We start from the raw sequence: 20,562 nt of genomic DNA, 5'->3' as shown, positions 1-20,562 counted from the left end.
GTGGATCGGAATGCAAAAGAATGAAAAGAACTAAGTCTAGATAGGTAGATCTTGGCCAACTTGATAGAATAAGCTGTGTTAAGACCCCCAAGTTGTAGTGGGGTAAACTCTAACTAGCTTGATAGAAAAATTTGTGTTAAGACCCCGCTAATGAGTCAAGTCGGCAAACATTGACTGGCTTGATAGCATGAGCTGTGTTAAGACCTCGGAATGAGTTAAGAAAAACACCCTTAGATTGTTTAGGTCAGCGATCCATTAAGCGGGGGTGAGTGTAAGGGTATGGGCTTTGTAGCTATACCATGGCGTTGGAGCAAACACCTATATAGGGAGTAGTAGTGACTCTGAGCGCCGCTTGGTTCTCACTCTACATGTGATTCCTTATATTCAATGTCTCACATGCGTGGCGTCACGAGGATCTAGTCATGAGATGTGCCTCAATGTTGTATCTTTCGATATCATGAATACAAAGTGGTTTTGGAGCCAGAAACACCTATTAGGGAATAGCAATGACTTAGAGCTATGCTTGGTTTTCACTCTACATGTGATTTCCTATATTCAGTGGTGAACCCTTACACGTGCGACCTCACGAGAATGTAATCCTGAGATGTGCCTCAATGTTGTATGAATACAAAGGCTTTTTATTGATATATCTCGTGTGCGTTTTTGCTGTGTCATTTTGTGCTTCACGAGAAGTTATGACTTGAAGCCCAGTGAAAGTCTGTATCCCCCTCCTTAGTCATGTGGCATGGTGATGGTTGCGTGCCACTGTACCAGGTCCCTTACCCTAGTTAGCTGTTGTACAATTCTGGGACAAGAGGCCCCATGGCTGTAGCATGAACTCCGATGCTTCGATGCCTCAATGCCTCGACCACCGCGCGCTTGTGTACCAGGCCCCTTATCCTAGTTAGCTGTTGTACAATCCTGAGACAAGAGGTCCCATGGCTGTAGCATGAACTTCGATGCCTCGATTCCTCGACCACCGCCTGCAAGCACACAGAATGACTGCACTGTGTATTGCAAAATGCAGAAAGGAATGAAAGTCCGTTGTACACACGAACCACTGACCTACGAAGATCAACTCTAAAAAACTCTCAAGCAGACAGCTGTCTTTACGGACGGACGAAGGAAGGAATGGGGACCCTCCTGCTGAGAAGATGCAACTGGCGGTGGTTCGCATCGTCTTCCTCTTCTGGCTTCACCGCCAAAGCTCCATCCCTCACCAAGTTTTCTCTCTTCTCTCCCCGCTTGGTAAATTCCCTTTGCTCCGGTTCTTCATGCTGTGCAGAAATACCAAAGAGGTGTGTGACAAACCGTACAAATAGGAGGTGAGAATAAAAATGGGCTGTCTGGTATGGCCTTCAACTGACTAACTTCCTCTTCACCTGTAACGAATCTCCTCTAAAGTCAAATGTTTGCTGATGTTTGACAAGGATATCGTAAAACGTCCAATGCAAGAGGAGGCATAAGGGAGATCATCAATGTGCTTCCATATGTTTCTAAGTCCATGCGCAATACAAAGGGAGAAAATAATACGTGTAGAGAAATGCTAGGACAAACACAAAGGAAGGCAAACAATATGACACACAAATAATACAGTTTGACGAATGCCCAAATGAACATGAAGGTGTATGCAGATCTCGGATGAAGGTTGAAAATGATAAAAAGGGGCCTCAAACCTCTGTGACTTGAGGACCTGTGAGTGCGTAGTACGGAAGCCAGAAAGGAATACAGAGTGAGAAGGAAAACACAATTGAGATAGAAGAAAACGATAGATTGATCTATTATGAACAAAAATATGACAACCCTTGCATGTGGGAATGACCACATCGGTGAGGGAGTTGAACATGTAAAGGTAGGAGAGGCAAATTTGACCAAGGAGAGATTGTTAGCATTCCATGTATTCATGCATGTTATTCTTTGTTGTGAGCTTCATTAGAGTTTGGTGCAGAGATGGAGGAGTTCTAATTTTCTGTGCATTGCATTCCAGTTTTCCAGCCTGTTTGCATGAGTTCTCAGCCTGATTGCATTAGTTTCAGCCCTGTTCATACTGTTTGTGGCATTTCCAGCCAGTGGCTGCATTACAGAATGTGGCATACATCTGTGAGGGATGACAGCAGAGAGGGAACACTTGAGCAAGAAGAAATAATATGGAACTGAAGAGAGAACTCGGCTGAATACTGGATGAAAGTTGAATACAATGATTAGACCCTTCATGTGCTACATTGTGTAGCTGCAGTGAGGGTGCCAGAAGTGAGAAGGCAGGAAGTGATAATGACCAACTTAAATGAAGAAGGCAGATATACAAACAGGCTATCGAAGTTTTTTTGGAAGCCAATCTCTCTCTCCACCTGAAAAACTAACAATTGTGGTGATCTATGTAGCTGTCAATAAGTAGGCACAAAGGAATACAATAAAATAATCAGCTTTGCTAGTTTTTAAATTGGGTGACTGTTGCAAAACTGCAATCATTGAATAAAATAACAAGAAAAATCTTGGGCAAATCTGTCAGTTGCCATGTGGCATCCTCGCAACATGTTGAGCTTGCTCGACTGCTTGGTGAAGCTGATAAATGCTTGTAGACTGTGTAGAATTGTTCAGGTGATATAAAAAAATTGCATAACTATGCCCGAGAGAAATAATTGTATAATAGTAGCCTGACAATGCTTGTCCAAGGGATGAATAAGTCTCTAATACCCCCCTTTGATCCTGGACGAGGCCTAAGGTTTAGGGATTTGGAGTGTTGTCCAAGACTAGTCTGAGGAAGAGCCTTTGTAAATAAATCTACCAAGTTGTGCTCCGTTTTGTAGTTAACCACATCAATCATCTTCATCCAAAATCTTCTCCAAATGAAATAGTATTGTATCTCAATGTGCTTCAACCTAGCATGGAATACAGGATTTTGTTCCAAAGCAATGTAACTCTTATTGTTGGAATGCAGTATAGTAGGACCTATCTGAGAATAACCAAGCTCTCCTAATAATCATCGAAGTCACGCTGTCTCACATGTGGTAGAAGATGCTACTCGATACTCCACCTGTATAGATGATAGGGCATCAGTGGCCTGCTTTTTGTTACTCCATGGGACAACAGCTGTACGCAAAGTGAAGAATATTGAGTTGTTTATCTCTTGTGGTCAACATCTCCATTTCAATTTGAATCCGACTGTCCAGCCCTGTAGAACCAAGGCCGAATTGCTTGCACTTGTTGGATAATAAATATGTAGGTTGGGGGTCCTCCTTAGGACATGCAAAATTAACACAGTAGCCTTCCAATGAACCAACTTGGGTTCACTCATGAACCTTGCAAGCAAACCTACAAGAAAGTACAAATCAATCCAAGTATTAAGGAGCCATACTAATGACCCAATCAATTGCATGTAGTAGCGGGTAGCATTTGCTATTGGTGAATCTGTATGGGCGGCAGCCTTCTGTGGAAAAGAGTGTGGAGGCATTGCTAGGGTTTGCACTGAGGAAACATAGAGTGCACGACCATGATAGAAGCACAACGAGACAAACACGGACATAGAAAGCAAAACTCAAACATGAAACGCAAAACTCAAAAGGAGGGCGTGCGACCTCAATGGGGTGGATCCCACTCTCCTGCCTTGGTGATACCACCCTTGATGAGTAATGTGTGTCTCCGTTCCCGGCACTGGTCGAGCATTGCCCCACTAAAAGAGATACTATCCCCCCATGAGGCCGTGGGAGGATAGGAGCACTAGTAACTCCCCTCGGGCCCCGGCTTAAGCCCGATGATACACTCACTAGTTCCTCAGGTCCCCGTGCATCACCAAAGGGTCTGACGACCGGCCCGTTTTTGTTACCCAGACGCTGCCACGGTACCGGAATAACAGCACTGGGGGTGGCCCCTAGCGTCGCGGAGCTCCCGAGGCCACCCAGAGGAAGGCCCCATGAAGAGCGTATATCATTATGTGAACAATCCATTTTTTGTAAGAAAAAATGAGACCACCCAGATCTTGGTCGTTTATCCGGACGGGGAGTCTCTTACGGCCGGTGACCTTGACATACTGAAGGATCAAGTTGAGGTGCATGCTCAACGTCCATCTCTTGGGAGATCAGGGCCTGGTGGGAGCGCCAACGCTTCATCCTCCCAGTTTTGCCCCTACTCGTCGAAGACAAATGGTGCTACGCGGGTCCTGCTATCCTGCCTTTGGCCTTCCATCTTCTTGTGGCGTTCCACTCACTTGAGTAACGTAGTCTCTTTGTAGGAGACCCAACGGCATCGAAGAGGTTAGCCACCTCAAGGGGTCAATCTTTCCCCTTAGGCTCCCATAGGGGTGCAAGGTGAGGACTGAAGTGGTCTTGCCTGCTACATTCCCGCGGGCCTTCCAAATCCGCTGCGTGGTCCCTTCTAGGACCTTCCCGAACTCTCCACATGTTGCGTTCCTTCCGTATCGATACAAGCCGCACTTCGTTCCCAGTCGCGAGCTGGTCTCATTGGGAGAGTGAGGGTCCTACAACCACTTAGCGTACCAAGTCTTCTGCACGACTCCTTCACTTGTCGTCACTCATCTCCCCTTAGGGCCTTTGACTCCTCACGATGAGACGCTTCCGCAGAAGGGTCCCAAGTCGTTTGCAGTCCCACTAAGGGGGGGATTTTGGGGGGGGGCTTGGAGGCGGCCTCCCTGCGGGTCTTCCTGCACTTTGCTCCCTTTTCCAGGGGGAGCGGGGGCACTTTTTGTAACGGGCATGAAGGGGCATTGCGCGTGCTCTTGTCCTCAGGGTTCATCTTTTGGGACACAACCCTTCTAAGTTGCATGAAGTGACTCTTCCTTGAGAAGGTGCCCCGCGACACGGCTTCTCTCAGAATCTCGCATTCTGTCCCTTTGCCACGTAAGTGCCTTTGTCATTGAGAGGGTGAGGGTCCTGCATACTCTTGTGTTACCAAGTTGGTTGCACGACTCCTTCACCTGACGTAACTCATCACTTCTCGGATCCGTGGCTTTTGTGACGAGAAGCCCCCGCGAGGACTTCCCGAGTCCCTATGGCCTATCCTTGAAGTGCTTTTGGCGTAAGTGCGCAAGCTCCACCCCATATCTCCGGCTTCAACTTCCTTAAGTTCCCGACAGTCTATTCGACTTGTTGGAAAACTTGGAGTTAGCCTAAGTTTCCCTTGGAGAAGGAAAAAACCCTGCTTATTTTCCAATTTTTGGGTAGAATACTTCCAAGAAAACATAATCCACCTCTCTGCAGCAAGGGCATACAAGACCCGGTGTATATTCCTTGCAATAAGGCAAGCGTGGGCATCAAACATGTCACCACAGCACTACCTTACTTCTTGAAAAGACGGAGTCTGCCACTCGTCATAATTCGAACCCACCTTGCGCGAAGCGCAAGTTGAGACCAAGTTCAAAGGAAGGCACGAGCTCATGGCTCACCAGACTCTTTTGCGCGGCAAGGGATTCCCCTCGCGCGATTGGCATTAGGGCGTGAGACCTAGGCTACACGACACCGCTTGCTTTCTCGCTCGCCTCAAAAGAGACCGGATGGAGTCGCACTCGATTCTTCAAACTTATTCCTTGTCTCCTTTTGGAGTGTCTCGGGTAATTCCCCTTGGCGGTCCTGCTGGCATTACGCCATATAGAGGGTAAGACACGCACGCAACACACATTCCACTCCTCTGCGGCAAGTGCACACGGGTACCAGACGCATCACCGTATACTCCTTGCGATTGAGCAGGTGTGGGCATTAGATATGTCACCACACGCGCTACTCAATTTCTTGAAGGGGTGCTATATGGTCTAGCCGTATCTTGAACCCACCTCGTGATATCACGAGTTGAGACCAAACTAAGAAGGAAATCAAACTTCATGGCTCACCTTTCACTTTTGTGCGGCGAGAGTAAACTCTCGCGCGAGTCGCACTAGGGCGTGAGACCTTGGCTACACGACACCACCTGCTTCCTCGCACGCCTCAAAAGTGACCGGATGGAGTCGCTTATTATCATTCCAACCCGCTTGTTCCGGAGTGTCTCGATACGATGGTCCTTTAGTTTGGGCTTATCAGGCCCGTAAGCCGGGTGGCCACGGCAAGGCAGACCACCTCGCACTCGAGGGGTGTAGTGGCTGGACATGTTTCAGTCGTTGCATTCCTTGGTGAAGCTATACCGCGATACTTGCGAGAACTACATAGCTCATAAATTCCGATCCCTTGGGAAATGACGATGATACCCCGAAGACATGGAACACATGTGTCACTGAGCTGTACTCTTGCGATATTTCCAAACGGTTGGTTTCACCAGAACTGGTTACCTGTAGCAATGGGGTCTTAAGGTAACCTGCGGGAACAGACTCCTCCCACGAGCCGACGTCCAAGCTGGGGATGGCACTCCCTCTGCGGGAACCCGTCGGGATGGGGCGTTTTTCCGGGTGAGAGTTAGGGCGACCCTTCCTCAAGTCCCGGACTACCTGGGCTCCCACATGGGGGTCTTGGTGCCTACCCTCACTAGCCAAAGGGGCTAGTCTCCCCGGAGCTATCAATCGAAGGGAGCGGAGGAAAGCGGACGCGTTCGCCGAAGCCGGAGGTGAAAGGGTTTGGCCCTGTGATAGCGCGTGCACTAACGTACTATACTCACTTGATGAGCATAGCATGAAGGTGCACACCCGACTCACAAAACAAAACAAAAAGAAGAAGGGATAGAAAGAATACAACTTTGAAGTGAATGAATGTTGTAAATGAATGTAAGAGTATATAGTGTGCCCAAGGACATCAAAGTAGTGTATTGAAGAGTGACGTCCATCGGAGATGGATCCCAAGTGATGTGACCACCAGTTGGAGTGATGGAGTGAGAGAAACATCAAACACTGATCACTAGAGTGTGAGAAGATTGAGACGATTGTAGAGGATGTGTCATGAGGACATGTATTTTTGAAACCTTACTTAACATGTGGATTAATTTTAATCACATGATTAAGTAAATGTTGCACGTGAGGTGCAATTGGGGTTAAAGTGAATTTACAAGTCCGGGACCCGAAGAAATCACAGGATGTCAAAGGCAAAAGTTGCTATAAGTTATGTCGCATAGGTACTTGGTGGTATTTGGTGCCAATTGTTGGCCTAGGACATCTATTTGGCCATAAGTGTCAGTTGGTGACTCTAGAGAAGTGGCGTTTAATGGTACCTAACGCCAATCTCATGGTCAAAGATGGCGTAGAGACACTTGGAAATGGAAGTTTCCTAACCAATTTAATTATTGGCCAGTCAGATTATTTTTCAAGGCACCAAAATAATTATTAGATTAATTTTTAGTATTTAAAGGCTGAAAATTAATATTTAATTATGAAAAATGTCGGAAAAACGATTTAGGAAGGCTACCACTTGTCAAAATTGCCCATGCAAGACTGAAAAACGTCTTTAGAGGTTGGAGAGGCATTTTTATAAATTCAGCATGCAAGAGAGAGGGAGGTAAGACTGCTGGTCTGATTTGCAGCCATTGGAGGACCTTTTGAGGCAGACAAAGGAAAAGAGAAGACCAATCAACAGCAAGTGACAGCATCTACAGGCTGTTGAGATGGGGCAGCAACAGTAACTGATTGATTTTCTTCAGTTCTTTGCATCTACAAGCTGTTGTGGTAGGGCAGCAGCTGCATTTGACTGATTTTTAGTCATTCTTCGTGACAAAACTCTGAATTTTCTCTCTCTACAGCTTTCTCTCTCATCTCCCAGCCACTTTGCAGCCTTGCTCTGAAGATCTGAGCATTTGGACTCTTGGAGGTTGAGAAATTGCAATTTTCTCTGTTGTAAACCCGGGTTTAGTAGCAGCCTCGGGAAGCGTGCCAAAAATTGGAAGCTCCAAGACTTGGATTCAATAGGGGTGAATGTGAATTTAAGCTAAATTTAGGTGGAGGACTAGCAGCCATTGAATTTGGGGGATTTCCATCGTCCATAAAGTGTGTGAAGGCCAATTAAGTGCCCAAATCAAGGGGTCAAAATAGATTGAAGACTTGCTGGTCACTTTTGACAGCAAGGGGAGTTGAAATACCGAAAGGGATTGGGAGAATCCCATAGTAAATCAACTTCTTCTTCAATAAAGCTAAAGAAATACCGAAAGGGGCTCCAATTTTAGGGCCAATTGGGTGTGCATTGTCCAAGAGCAGTAGGTAAATTTGTATTTTTAGATTTGCATTAATTGTTGCTGTTGTAATTAAGTTGTAATCAGGGATTTACCACCCATCCACGGAAGGAAGGCTGGTTTCAGGATGATGCTTGATGATGTGGGCAAAATAGCAAAATGTAGCAGTAGAATGCCGTAGTAAAACACGGTAGTAGAACGCAGTAGTAGAATGCCGCAGTAAAATGCGACAGTAAAATGCAGCAGTAGAGAAGCAAATGAGGTAATGGCAGCAGTTGTGAAGGTTGGACCGCCACGTGGTGGGAGATTGATGGCTAAGATTTTCATACAAGGGTGAGAAACTTGTACAAAAGAGATTAGACTAAATGGGGGCTGCGTGTCTACTTATATATGAGGATGGATCCTTCCGAATCAGGGTTTCACTAAACTCTCTCGAATCGTTTTCTGTTTTAGGGTTTTCATTAAATTAAGCTTGTTTTGGGGCTGTTTAAGTGGCCAATTAGCATGGAATGCATTTCTTACCTCAACACCTTCCAGTTCGTGCCAAATCTAACGCCTAGAAAGAAGTGGAGAAGCCTATATCCGTTATCTTGAATATCTCGTGTAGTGCCTGTGAGAGTGCACAACGGAAGAAGAAACACGAACACAGAGGAGAGAGAGAGAGAGAAAGCAGAGAATGAAGAAGAAAATCTGCACTGACTGAAATGAATGCTGAATACATTGAAATGGACCGATCAGTCCTTGCATGCAGCCCGAAGCATCAGTGAGGGCACCGGATCAGGCTGGAAACAAAGGCAAAACCAATGCCGGAGTGAGAGAGAAGGGAGTCTGTGCTGAATCTGCAAAATAATATATGTGGCTGATGGGGGGGGGGACTGCTTTAAATAGCCCCCCAGCCACTAAATTGGCCGACTGGCCCAAATCTGGCCGACTGCACCAAAAACAGCCACTAAAGGCTGACTGCCACCCGAGAAGGGAATGCACAACAAAAAAACAGCAACACCTAAACTGACAGAGCTCCTCTGTCTCCTGCCAGACTTTGACAGGAGCTCACAACTAGGAGATGACAGACTGACACTGAAATAGAGCAGGCTAACACCCCCTCTCAGATCCTGGGAGGGTCTGAAGACCTAACAACCGCATGTGATGAAGCAAAGAAGCCTGAGGCAAAGGCTTCGTGAAGAGATCAGCCGCATTGTCCGCCGTGGGACAATAGGCCACCGCTAGTTCCGAATCCACGATCCACTCTCGAACATAGTGGTACTGAACCTCAATGTGCTTCCTGCGAGCATGAAACACCGGGTTCTTTGCCAGAGCAAGGGCACTCTGGTTGTCCACGCGCAGCTCCGTAGGTCCTGTCTGGGAAAAGCCAATCTTCGCCATCAAGCGACGGAGCCAAACGGCCTCCATAGCGGTCGAACATAAGGCTCGATACTCAGCCTCTGTAGAAGAAAGTGCCATAGTAGGCTGCTTCTTGCTTCTCCAAGAGACAGCACCGGATCCAAGGGTGAAAGCATAACGTGTAGTGGATCGTCTCGAATCCACATCACCTGCCCAGTTAGAATCACTCCATCTAGAAAGAGTGATCCCATCTTCATACATGATCCCGTAGGATCGAGTCCCCTGTAAATACCGAAGAACATGCAAGGCTGCCCTCCAGTGGTCCTGTGTAAGAGTCTTCATAAAAGAAGACAACAAAGCCACCACAAAAGAGATATCCGGCCGAGTGTGAAGAAGCCAGATAAGTGAACCAACAAGGCATCTGTAACGGGTGGCATAAAAAGGGGAACGTCATTTGCCAAAAGCTTGGACTCAGGGTCCATGGGGCATGAAATAGGCCGACACTCGGCCATACCAAACTCCGAAAGAAGCTCGGAGATGTACCTGTGCTGCGAGATAAAGATGCCCTGTGCCATTTGATAGATCTCCAGTCCTAGAAAGAAGTGAAGGATCCCTAGGTCCGTCATGTCGAACTCCTGCCATAGAATAGATGGAGTATGCTCCACCTGCGGAGTGTCGCTCCCTGTAATAATAAGATCATCGACATACAAGATAAGCAAAACACAAAGAGAACCCGCAACCCTAAAGTAGAGGTTGGGGTCATGATCGGAGCGTTGAAAACCACTCTGAAGAAAGAAGCAGTCAATCTGCTGGTACCAAGCATGAGGAGCCTGCTTCAGGCCATAAAAGGCCTTCTGCAGCTTGTAGACATGATCCTCCTTCCCCTGCACAAGAAAACCGGGAGGCTGTGAAACATAGATCTCCTCCTCAAGGACGCCATTCAGAAAGGCTGACTTGACGTCCATCTGATAAACATGCCAACGGTGGTGAGCTGCAAGAGCCAAAATAACTCGAATGGTAGACATCCGAGCTGTAGGAGCAAAAGTCTCAAAGTAATCCAAACCTGCTCTTTGTGCAAAACCCTTGGCAACAAGCCTAGCTTTATACTTGTCCAAGGAGCCATCTACAAGATACTTGGTCTTAAAGACCCATTTCACACCTATCACCTTCCGTTTCTTGGGATGCAGTACAAGCTCCCATGTATGGTTAAGCTCGATGGAATCGAGCTCTGCGTGCATAGCCTGTCTCCAAATATCCTGTGCAAGAGCCTCCTCCACTGTGGAAGGCTCAGAATCCTGAAGAATCTGCGACATAAGAGCATATTTCACACAGAGTGAACTATCCCTCTGGGCCTGTAAGCGGGCTGATCTACGTGGACCTGTAGAAGAAGCAGGAAAGTGAGTAACACCTGAATCCTGCATAAGCCGGCGATACCACAAAGGAATCCTAAGAGACTCCTGCTGCTGCGAGGGAGACCGAGTAGCCTCCGGAACCTGTAAAGCACCTGTCTCAAAAAGGGACTCCCCCTCACCAAGGGAAGATAGATCCTCCTGTCTGAAGAAGGCTCCCTAGCGGATGGCGGTGGATCCCTAGAAGACTCCAAAGAGGAGGCTGAAGGGGGGGAAGTACTCGAAGAAGAAGGAGTCACATCTACCAAAAGGGGGTGGGAAGCCGAAGTAGGAGGAATAGGAGGGGGAGGAGCCAAAGAAGGAGGGGTGCTAAGAGGTATTCTGGAAGGAAGTGAAGGGAGAGAAGGTGGAGGAGGGTCCGTCGATGTCAAAGAAGCACCTGTAAGAGAACCATCAATCAGATCCTCGGAGGCCGAAGCCTCATCGAAGATCACATCCCTACTTACCTCAATCTTCCGTGTAGTCGGGTTGTAGAGCTGATATTCCTTCGCGGTCGCGCTATAGCCCACGAAGATAAGCTGTCTTGACTTAGAGTCGAGCTTCGTTTTCCACTTCTTCTTGTCCACATGGACACAAGCAGCATATCCAAAGATGCGAAAGTGGGATACGGAAGGCTTCCTCCCAAAGAAAGCCTCAAAAGGAGTCATGTCCTGCAATGCTGAAGTTGGAGAGCGGTTGCGAATATGCACCGCTGTAGCCACCGCCTCACCCCAAAGGGAATGAGGAAGACTCCTATGCTCCAGCATGGATCGGGCCATCTCCACCATGGTCCGATTCGCACGCTCCACAACACTATTCCCAGATGGTGTATTTGGATGGGAATACTCCACCTGAATGCCGTGATCCCTGCAAAACTAAGAGAAAAGGTGGGAAGTGAACTCACCACCGTGATCAGCTCGTACACCACGAACTTTGGAACTTGTTTGTGTCTCCACAAACACCTTCCACTCGGAGAAATGGGAGTACGCCTTGCACTTGTACTCCAAGAAATAAGGCCACACATAACGACTGAAGTCGTCCACAATCAGCATCAAATACTTGGCCTTCCCAAGGGAGGCCGTGCCCATGGGTCCGCAAAGGTTAGTGTGAATCAACTCAAGCGGAGAAGCAGCCCTCCTGGAAGCAACCTGTGGGTGAGGCTGCCTATGCTGCTTGCCTCTCAAGCAGCTGGGGCATAAAGTGTGTAGAGGAGGGAAATTTGGAAGTCCCTCCACCATCTTCCTCCGAGAAGCCCTTCGAATAGAATCAAGGTTCAGATGCCCTTAACGAGCATACCAAAGCAGCAGAGTTGTCACCAATGGTGACAGTGCCCCCTCTCGAACGAAGATCCTGAAGCCAATCTTGTCTAAAGGTCGTATGAGAAGATGCTCCGTTGTCCACGAGCCAAGGCTTCTCTTGAGTGGTAGAAGCTAGGGCTATATCCTCCTCAACAAAGACATGCACAAAAGCAAACTCTGTCGTGGCTGGGGCCGCCTTTGAGTTCTTCTCCTTGGGCTTTAGATGGGGGGTACTTTTGCCAACACTTCTTCTCGGGATGAGTGCCCTTCCCACAGTGTGGGCACTTAGGCTTCTTTTCCTTCGCATCCTTTTTGTCCTCCTCCTTCTTGTCCTTGGCCTTCTCCTTCTGTTGCTTCTTCTTCTTGCTGCCACCGGTACCTGCAGTAAAAGCCTTGGTGGAACCACTGGCACCCATCTCTCTGAGACGCTCGTCATGCTCCAAGACAAGCGGGGAAAGTTCCTCCCATAGAAGTTTCTCGCGGGTCCTCGAGGTGATGAGGTTGGTGTAGAAGACATCATACCGGGGTGATGGCAGCTGAGTCGAGAATCATCGCCATATCCTCGCACGAAATCACTTGACCAAGAGAGGCTAGCTCGCCTCGCATGTCCTCCATCTTCGTGATGTGCTCCTTCATGGAAGAAGAATCATCAAGACTGAGCATCCGCAACTTCTTCTCCAAAGAAATCTTGTGGGCGAAGGTCTTATGTTGGTACAAAGACGCAAGCTTCTTCCACACTTCCGCTACGGTCTTTAACCTGTGAACATGAACAAGAACCGAGTCGTGAAGACTCATCAAGAGAAAGGAACGGGCTCGAGAGTTGAGCCTATCCCACAAGGCTACACTGTCCATAGAAGCTCCATTTGACGAATCCATGGGGGGGACGGTCGATGGGTGAAGAAACAAGCTCCCAGAGGTCGAATGTATCGAGGATGCACTCCACCTTGCACGACCAGAGGGAGTAGTTGGAACCATCCAACTTGTCTTCCTTCGGAAAGGAAGGGAGTATGGGCACCTGTATCGAGGGAATCAAGGAAGGCATCCGGACATCTGAAGCAGTCTTCACCGATGGAACCTTCACTGTAGATGGAACCCTCTGAGATGCATGGACAAAAGGACGGGTGCGAGGAGACTCCTCCCGTCGTCGATCACGAAACTCCTGATAATCCCGTCTCCGCGCAGAGGAATGATGAGAAAGAAGCTCATCCTCTGAATCGTCAAAGCCTGAAAACTGGCAAGACATCTTCCAAATTTGCAAACACCAAACACACCATAGAAAACTTGGCTGATGCCGAAGGATGACCACCAGAAGGGTCACCAACCACCAAAATGCAGGCTGTGGAGGCCTACAAACACCTGGAGCTGCAAAACGCAATGATGTCTGATGAAGATCACCTAGACAGAAGCCGCTGAGCACCAAAACGCAGCCTGGGAGGATGTCGCCAGCAAGAAGAAGGCCAATAGAAGGTGGAACGACCTCCAGAACAGCAAAACGCAGCCTAGAGGAGTGTTGCCCAACTGTAGGGATGGCCGCCTTGTAGAAAACTCACCCAGGGGAGGAGTGTTGATGATGTGGCAGCCTCAGAAACTGCCGCCTGCAGCAAACGCAAGGGTTGGAGCCGCCAATATGAGCCGCCTTGGCTGTTGGAGAGAAATCGGCAGCAACAGAAGAAGAGGATGGTGTCTCTCTGTCGGGGAAGATCCTCCGTGCTCTCAGTTAGGCGATGATACAATGTGAGAGTGCGCAACGGAAGAAGAAACACGAACATAGAGGAGAGAGAGAGAGAGAAAGCAGAGAATGAAGGAAGAAAATCTGCACTGACTGAAATGAATGCTGAATACACTGAAATGGACTGATCAGTCCCTGCACGCAGCCTGAAGCGTCAGTGAGGGCACCAAATCAGGCTGGAAACAAAGGTAGAACCAATGCTGGAGTGGGAGAGGAGGGAGTCTGTGCTGAATCTGCAAAACAGTATATGTGGCTGATGGGGGGGGGGGCTGCTATAAATAGCCCCCCAGCCACTAAACTGGCCGACTGGCCCAAATCTGGCCGACCTGGCCAAAACTGGCTGACTGCACCAAAAACAGCCACTAAAGGCTGACTGCCACTCGAGAAGGGAATGCACAACAAAAAAACAGCAACACCTAAACTGACAGAGCTCCTCTGTCTCCTGCCAGACTCTGAGAGGAGCTCACAACCAGGAGATGACAGGCTGACACTGAAATAGAGTAGGCTAATTGTGCCTCCTTTGTATGCTTGACCTTTTGGGCATAGTCACTTGTTGTCAAGATGAGATTATCCACATAAAGCACGAACAATGCATATCCTTCAGTTGAGGTGTGGACATACAATTGGGATTAAGCACAAATCTTGCTCATTGAAAGTAGATGATATCCTAAACTCGACACATACAGAACCTTTGATCTGTGGGCACCATCTTGCCTATCTAGAATCAACTGTATATCACCTTTGCCTTTGATTGTGAACAAAGAGCTCTAATCTACGGGACTTTGCCCATGTATTGGATGTATACGAGCAAAATACCATCTAAAGGAGGAGTCATGTGGCAAAAGTGCCATTATCCATGAGATTGGGGAGCCAAAATTGTTGCATCTCGGAGGAGCATCCTCAATTACCTTCAAATGGAGGAAGGCGGTTGATGAAGGAGCAACGACCTGTCAAAAGATGACGTATCAACGAGACAGTAGGGTTTGCAGGGAGGAACACGGAGTGAACTCGGCAAACATGGAGAAGAGAAGAGAAGAGAGAAGAAACTCTGATGAATGGAAGGATGAAGTTCTGAATCATGGAGTGAATGTGATACAAGGGAACAAGGGTACCGTAGCACAAGGAAGATGATGAAGACAACCACGAACCACGAACCGCAATGTCCTCCTGAAGGGGTGTGAGGGTAGTGGAGAGGTTGGAGAGAAGAGGCGATGGACTGAATGAATTAGTCGTAAGGAATGAATGAGAGAGTGGCCTATAAATAGGCACAGTCAGTCTAGGATGGTGGCCCTTTTTGGGGCTGCAAACCCTAAACGCAAAACGCATAAACGCAAAAATGCAAACTGCGGGTGAAGGGTTTCTCAATACCCCCTCTCAGTCCCAAAAAGGGGAACAAGAGAAGAGTGAGGTGGAGATGCAATGGTACATGCTGAAGAATGTTCATGCAGTAGGTGCCACTTGGACAGTGTCCCTTGTGGGAAAATTGTTCACTTGCCCAAGCGCCCTAGTACCATGATGATGAAATCATGCAATGCATAGGAGGGATGTTGCACTTTGTGTGGTGCCGAGAACCATAAGGATATGCTCGTACTCGATCTTGGGAGGTGGCTCCATGCTAACCAAGTAACCAGGGCAAGAAGAGAAGAGGAGGAAGATGATGTAGAGGATCTCGAAGATCTAAGATTTCCATCGGAAAGGGAACCTGCAGTAAAGACCAGTAGACAGGGAACTGGAGAACCCGAAACTCAACCTCGGGAGAGAAGTTGCTAGCTCCATGTATCCATGCTGGAAGGAATACGAAGGCCTCGTCACCAAGTCGCGGCTGAACCTCCGAGGTCCCGATCTAGGTGGTACCTGAAGATCCTGGGTATCAGTAGAAGAGATGACTGGTCGAAGACAGCCACCCCAAGAAAGTAGAGGATGGGTGAAGAACTTCATGTGGAGTAGGTTCCCCCTTTGAGGTGGGAGGTGGAGGGATCCCCACTGAAGTTGAAGAAGTAGATGCCCCCTCTTGAGGGCAAAGAAATAACATCCCCCTCTGAAGTAGATAGGGAATTCAAAAACTCATGGATCATGGACTTTGAAATGTCTGATGACGAAGGAAGTGCCGTTGGTCGGCGGGCCGAAGAAGGTATCTGGGGTGCCGAAGAGCTTCCAGAGGTAGCCTTTGGAACCTGAGTAGTCGAGGGTGGGGAAGGGTGGGGCTCAGAATGAGCAAGAGGTGGGTAACAGTCGCTGTCTCTCAGTGGAGCAGATTGGATAGCCGAACAAGAGGAAGGAGTCTAACAACCACTGTCTCTCGGAGGAGCAGACTGACGAGGAGACGGTATCAAACAATCACCGTCTCTCGATGGAGCGGATTGTAGATCCGTAGGTCGTGGAAGCCACTGTACCGAAAAATAAGTGGGAGAAGATTGCTGCTGGCATTGTGACGATCTCCAAGAGGTCGTAGCACCAATCGATCCTCCATGTGCTCGAAAGGACTTAGTGCGCATTGGATGCGTCTTATTGCCCTGAGCATAGTACTTTGATAGCTGATGTAGAACGACCTCTGTGGCCCAGAAAGGAGAGGTGGCACAAGGAGTGCCTGGTGGAAGACGAATATACTCCAGAGGGGTGGGGAGCAAAGGTCGAAGTTGGCAAGCATCGGTGGTGTGTTTGGTGATGCCATAGTAGATGCACCCAGTAGTCTGGACATCTGTTGGTAAAGAAGCCATGGATATTAGTGTGCCTTGCTAAAGAAGGAAGAGGTCAGCCACCATGAACCATTAACCGCAATGTCCACCTCAAGGGGCGGGAGGGTAGTAGAAGGGCTAGAAGTGAGATGCCAGTGGGAGGAGGACGTGACCAGCAGTAAAAGGTTGCAACTAGTAGAAAAACGCAGGTAAGGAGAGAGAAAGACTAAAAACGCAGGCAGCAGGGGAGAGAAAGACTAAAAACGCAGGCAGGACAGCCTGCAGGAGAGAGAAAGACATAGGCAGCAGGACTGTGATGACGTGGCAGGCTGTACGGCAGCAAGTCTGCACAGGAACAATAGTCGCCTAGTTGGAATCAGCTCCAAACTGCGTGAAGAGGGTTGGAAATCAGGCGCCAACTGATGGAGACAGCAATGAACAGCTTCGGCTGAGATGTCCTCTGTGAATGGGGTGTGGGCAGCAAGCTGAAACACCTGAAATTTGCAAAAACGAGTTTTTGATGGAGCAGAAGAAGAAGAGAAGTGGATGCTGAACCCGCCGCCGATCTTTGCCTTCACTGGAGTGGAGGATCTTCGCTGCTAGGTGAGCAGATCTAGCTCTGATGCCATGTCAAAAGATGATGTACCAGCGAGACAGTAGGGTTTGCAGGGAGGAACACGGAGTGAACTCAGCAAACATGGAGAAGAGAAGAGAAGAGAGAAGAAACTTTGATGAATGGAAGGATGAAGTTCTGAATCATGGAGTGAATGTGATACAAGGGAACAAGGGTGCCGTAGCACAAGGAAGATGATGAAGACAACCACGAACCATGAACCACAATGTCCTCCTGAAGGGGTGTGAGGGTAGTGGAGAGGCTGGAGAGAAGAGGTGACGGACTGAATGAATCAACTGTGAGGAATGAATGAGAGAGTGGCGCCCCTTTTTGGGGTTGCAAACCCTAAACGCAAATCGCAAACTGCGGATGAAGGGTTTCTCAACACCACCGCTCCCAAGTCCTTTGTAATCTTCTCCTTCTTAGTATCCTTCTTGTCCTTGTTGGGGCAATCCTTCTTCCAATGACATGTCTTGCCATAGATGTGGCAAATAGTCTCTTTGGCTTTATCTTGCTTGGTCTTCTAGTCCTTTTTTTTCTTCTTGTTTTTTCCCTTTTGTTGGGAAGACCAACCTGTCAATGCCTCTAGTTCGGGAGTGTTCCGACCTTTGAGTCATTCTTGTTGATCCAAGACCATTGGAACCAACTTCTTCAACTTAAGGGTATTTGTTGGCCTTGAAGCAATCAAAGCAGAATAGAATGCATTCAATTGCGGTGGTAACTGTAAAAGAGTTATCGTCATGTGCTTTGAGATAATCACCTTCCTTGCGTGTACTGGACTTGCATTTGCAATTGCCGTAGCTTATTGATATGCTCTTGTAGAGAAGAAGACTTGTTGGGACTCAAAGTGCACATTTGAATCTCTAGGACACTTGCTTCATAATGGTCATGCGATTGTACATTTGATCTAGCTCCAACCATATCTCCCAAGCCACAGTCAAGTGCTCGGTGTGAGCAATAACATGCATTTGAGTTGTGGACTACGATGAAAAATATGAGTTAGTAAGTTCACTATATTGATCTTACATTAATTGCTTTTGAGGTTGGAAGAGTGAGTGAATCATTGGTTTGAGAGGAACATGAGGCAGCTAGGTGAGAGGTAATTAACTAATGTAGTTGAAGCTCTTGAAATAATAAGAGTCTGTCGGATGTCCCAACTATTATGTATGTAGCCCAACATTTTGATTCTATTGCTAAGTCAAAGGATGGAATCAATTGCTAAGGTTCTCACATTCTCACCATATAGGGGAATAGGAGGCTGTCCATGACATGCTCACTCCAAAACGTATATAGCTAGGTAGGAAGGTTGAATCGATTACAGTCATGGAGTGCAAGAGAGAAAGAGGAAAGAGTGGATGTGGGCATTCAATTTATTCCAATGTGCTTGTACCTTGAGCAACTTAGCTTTATCATCAGTAGAAAGCTTGGCGGCATCATGAGATGTAGGATGGCCTGTAGCCTTGGTTACAAGCTCCGCCTTCAGAATGGCAAGCATCATTACCCACCAAATGGGATAATTCTCCCCATTGAGCTTTTGATCTAAAGGGAGCTGGTAAGATGGGGACCTTACAGCCATAATAGCTTGAGAACTTGTGTCGGTCTTAGAAGACATTGTCACTTGAATAACTTGCACAAAAACGAGGGCAGTCCCCTTTGTCTCCGCAACTGGTACCTACTAGGGCTTCCTTTGCACATCCCAAATGTGTTTCAACTATTGGAGGAGGTGATGAAATCTAAAAATCTGCTCCAAACGGCTGGAAACACAGCCTTTTCTCCTTCACGAACAACAAAAACTTGCCAAAAACAACAACTTTGCACTCCTTTTTTGTGGTTCACTTGTTTGACTCGACCTCTAAATGCTGAAAATGCAAACTTTTGTCGCAGTGCAATCTCCTATTCAGGTCTGCCCATGTTTAATCAGCCCTTCAACACTGCTTTGATACCATGTCAGAGTGCAGCGAATGCGGAAGTGTATGGACAAGATTGAAAGACAATGAACATGAGAGAAGAGGGAGAGAGAAATGAGATAGTAGAACACAGAAATCTGCAGTAAATGAATGCTGAAATGAAGGCGGCAAATATTCAAACGGGCTGTCAAAGTATCTCCATGATTCGATCTCTCTCTCCACCTGAAAAACAGATAAGTGTGGTGACCTATGTAGGTTGCCTATAAATAGGCATAAAGAAAAACAATAACATAATTAGGTCGGCCAGTTTTCAATTGGCCAACTGTTGCAAAAATACGATTGCTGAATAAAATAATAAGAAAGATGCTGTGCAAATGTGCTAATTTCCACGTGGCAACTTGTGCAACATGTTGAGCCTGCTTGATTACTTGCTCAAGTTGATACATGCATGTATACGGCATAGAACTCTGCAACATTATAAAGAAATGTGCAACTATGCCCAAGAGAATTAACTATACAACAGTAGCCTAACAATGCTTGTGCAGGGGATAAATAAATCTCTAATAGAATGTTCACAGCTGAAGCTTACCTTTCAAGAAGAGAGCTTTCAACATTGTTGAGGTGACCATGGGCTGGTGTGCAGTAATTTGAGCAGGTGTAGCAGTCCAAAACATGCAAAGAATAGGCAACATGAGCAAGCAACAAAAAAAGTGCAGTCAAAAAGGAGGTGTTATCTTGCTCGTCATCTGGCTTGCTCAACTGTCCCATTTCAGTCAAAAATGCTGTTTCTGGAAACTATGGATAACATTGATGACAAGCAACACCACTTGAGATAGAGGAGAGGTTGGAAGTTGGAGTGTGCTGAAGTAGTTTGTAGAAGAACAACGTGTGAATGATAGCAACAATTAGTCGCCTTGTTATGAATAGCAGAAAGGGCATAAAATTGGCCGACTTGGTTAAACAGGGAGTGACAATATTGGTTGACATGAAGTCCAACAATAAAATGCTACTGGTGGCCACAAAAATGCTGATTGCAGCTTAATAAGCTGATTGCTATGTTAGGTGTGAATAGGTCCTTGAGCCATTGAAGGAGAAATAGAAAGGGCTAGAAATTGACCTTTGGTAATGTGAACACACCCAAAACTCACTGAAAAAGAAATACACACAAAAGAATTTGTGTGTCCACACTTTAGCTGGAGGGCATGCAATGTTTGTGCTCTATGTGGATGATCTCATTTTGATGGGTAACCATGCCCAAGTAGGCTAAGGAAGCACACTGTGCGAAGTTTGAGATGACAAATATGCGGCTTTTTCATTTCTTCTGAGAGCTCTTGACTACCCTTGACTACTTTTGAGATGATGAAGTATCGGACTATTTCTACTCTCATGGATTCAAATTGAAAGGCTTTGGCTCATGTTGATTCACCATCGACAAATGCTTCTAGATATTGATAGCTGATTGGGTCAATGATTTGGCTTCTTAACATTTGTGTCTTCTAGTTGGTCTGCTTGTAGGCTTC

The 20,562-nt window shown here is 47.2% G+C and overlaps 1 protein-coding gene across 5 annotated transcripts in view; it reads left to right on the top strand.

The window, feature by feature from the left end:
• Window positions 1-680: 680 nt before the first annotated feature.
• Window positions 681-20,562, top strand: part of LOC148013100 (Myb domain protein) — a 40,297-nt gene continuing 20,415 nt past the window's right edge. For all 5 annotated transcript variants that reach the window (XM_087667669.1, XM_087667668.1, XM_087667667.1 and 2 more), the window contains exon 1: window positions 681-1,248. In XM_087667669.1, the coding sequence (XP_087523795.1) occupies window positions 1,132-1,248 (117 nt within the window). In that variant the 5' untranslated portion in view covers window positions 681-1,131. The remainder of the gene's footprint in view (window positions 1,249-20,562) is intronic.

Source organism: Lygodium microphyllum, chromosome 26 (assembly GCF_053477565.2).
Source record: "Lygodium microphyllum isolate KBCC chromosome 26, Lygodium_microphyllum_v1.1.10, whole genome shotgun sequence".
NCBI classification, from domain to species: Eukaryota; Viridiplantae; Streptophyta; class Polypodiopsida; order Schizaeales; family Lygodiaceae; genus Lygodium; species Lygodium microphyllum.
The sequence above is the reverse complement of the archived record's forward strand: the minus strand, read 5'-3'. Positions and strand labels throughout refer to the sequence as shown.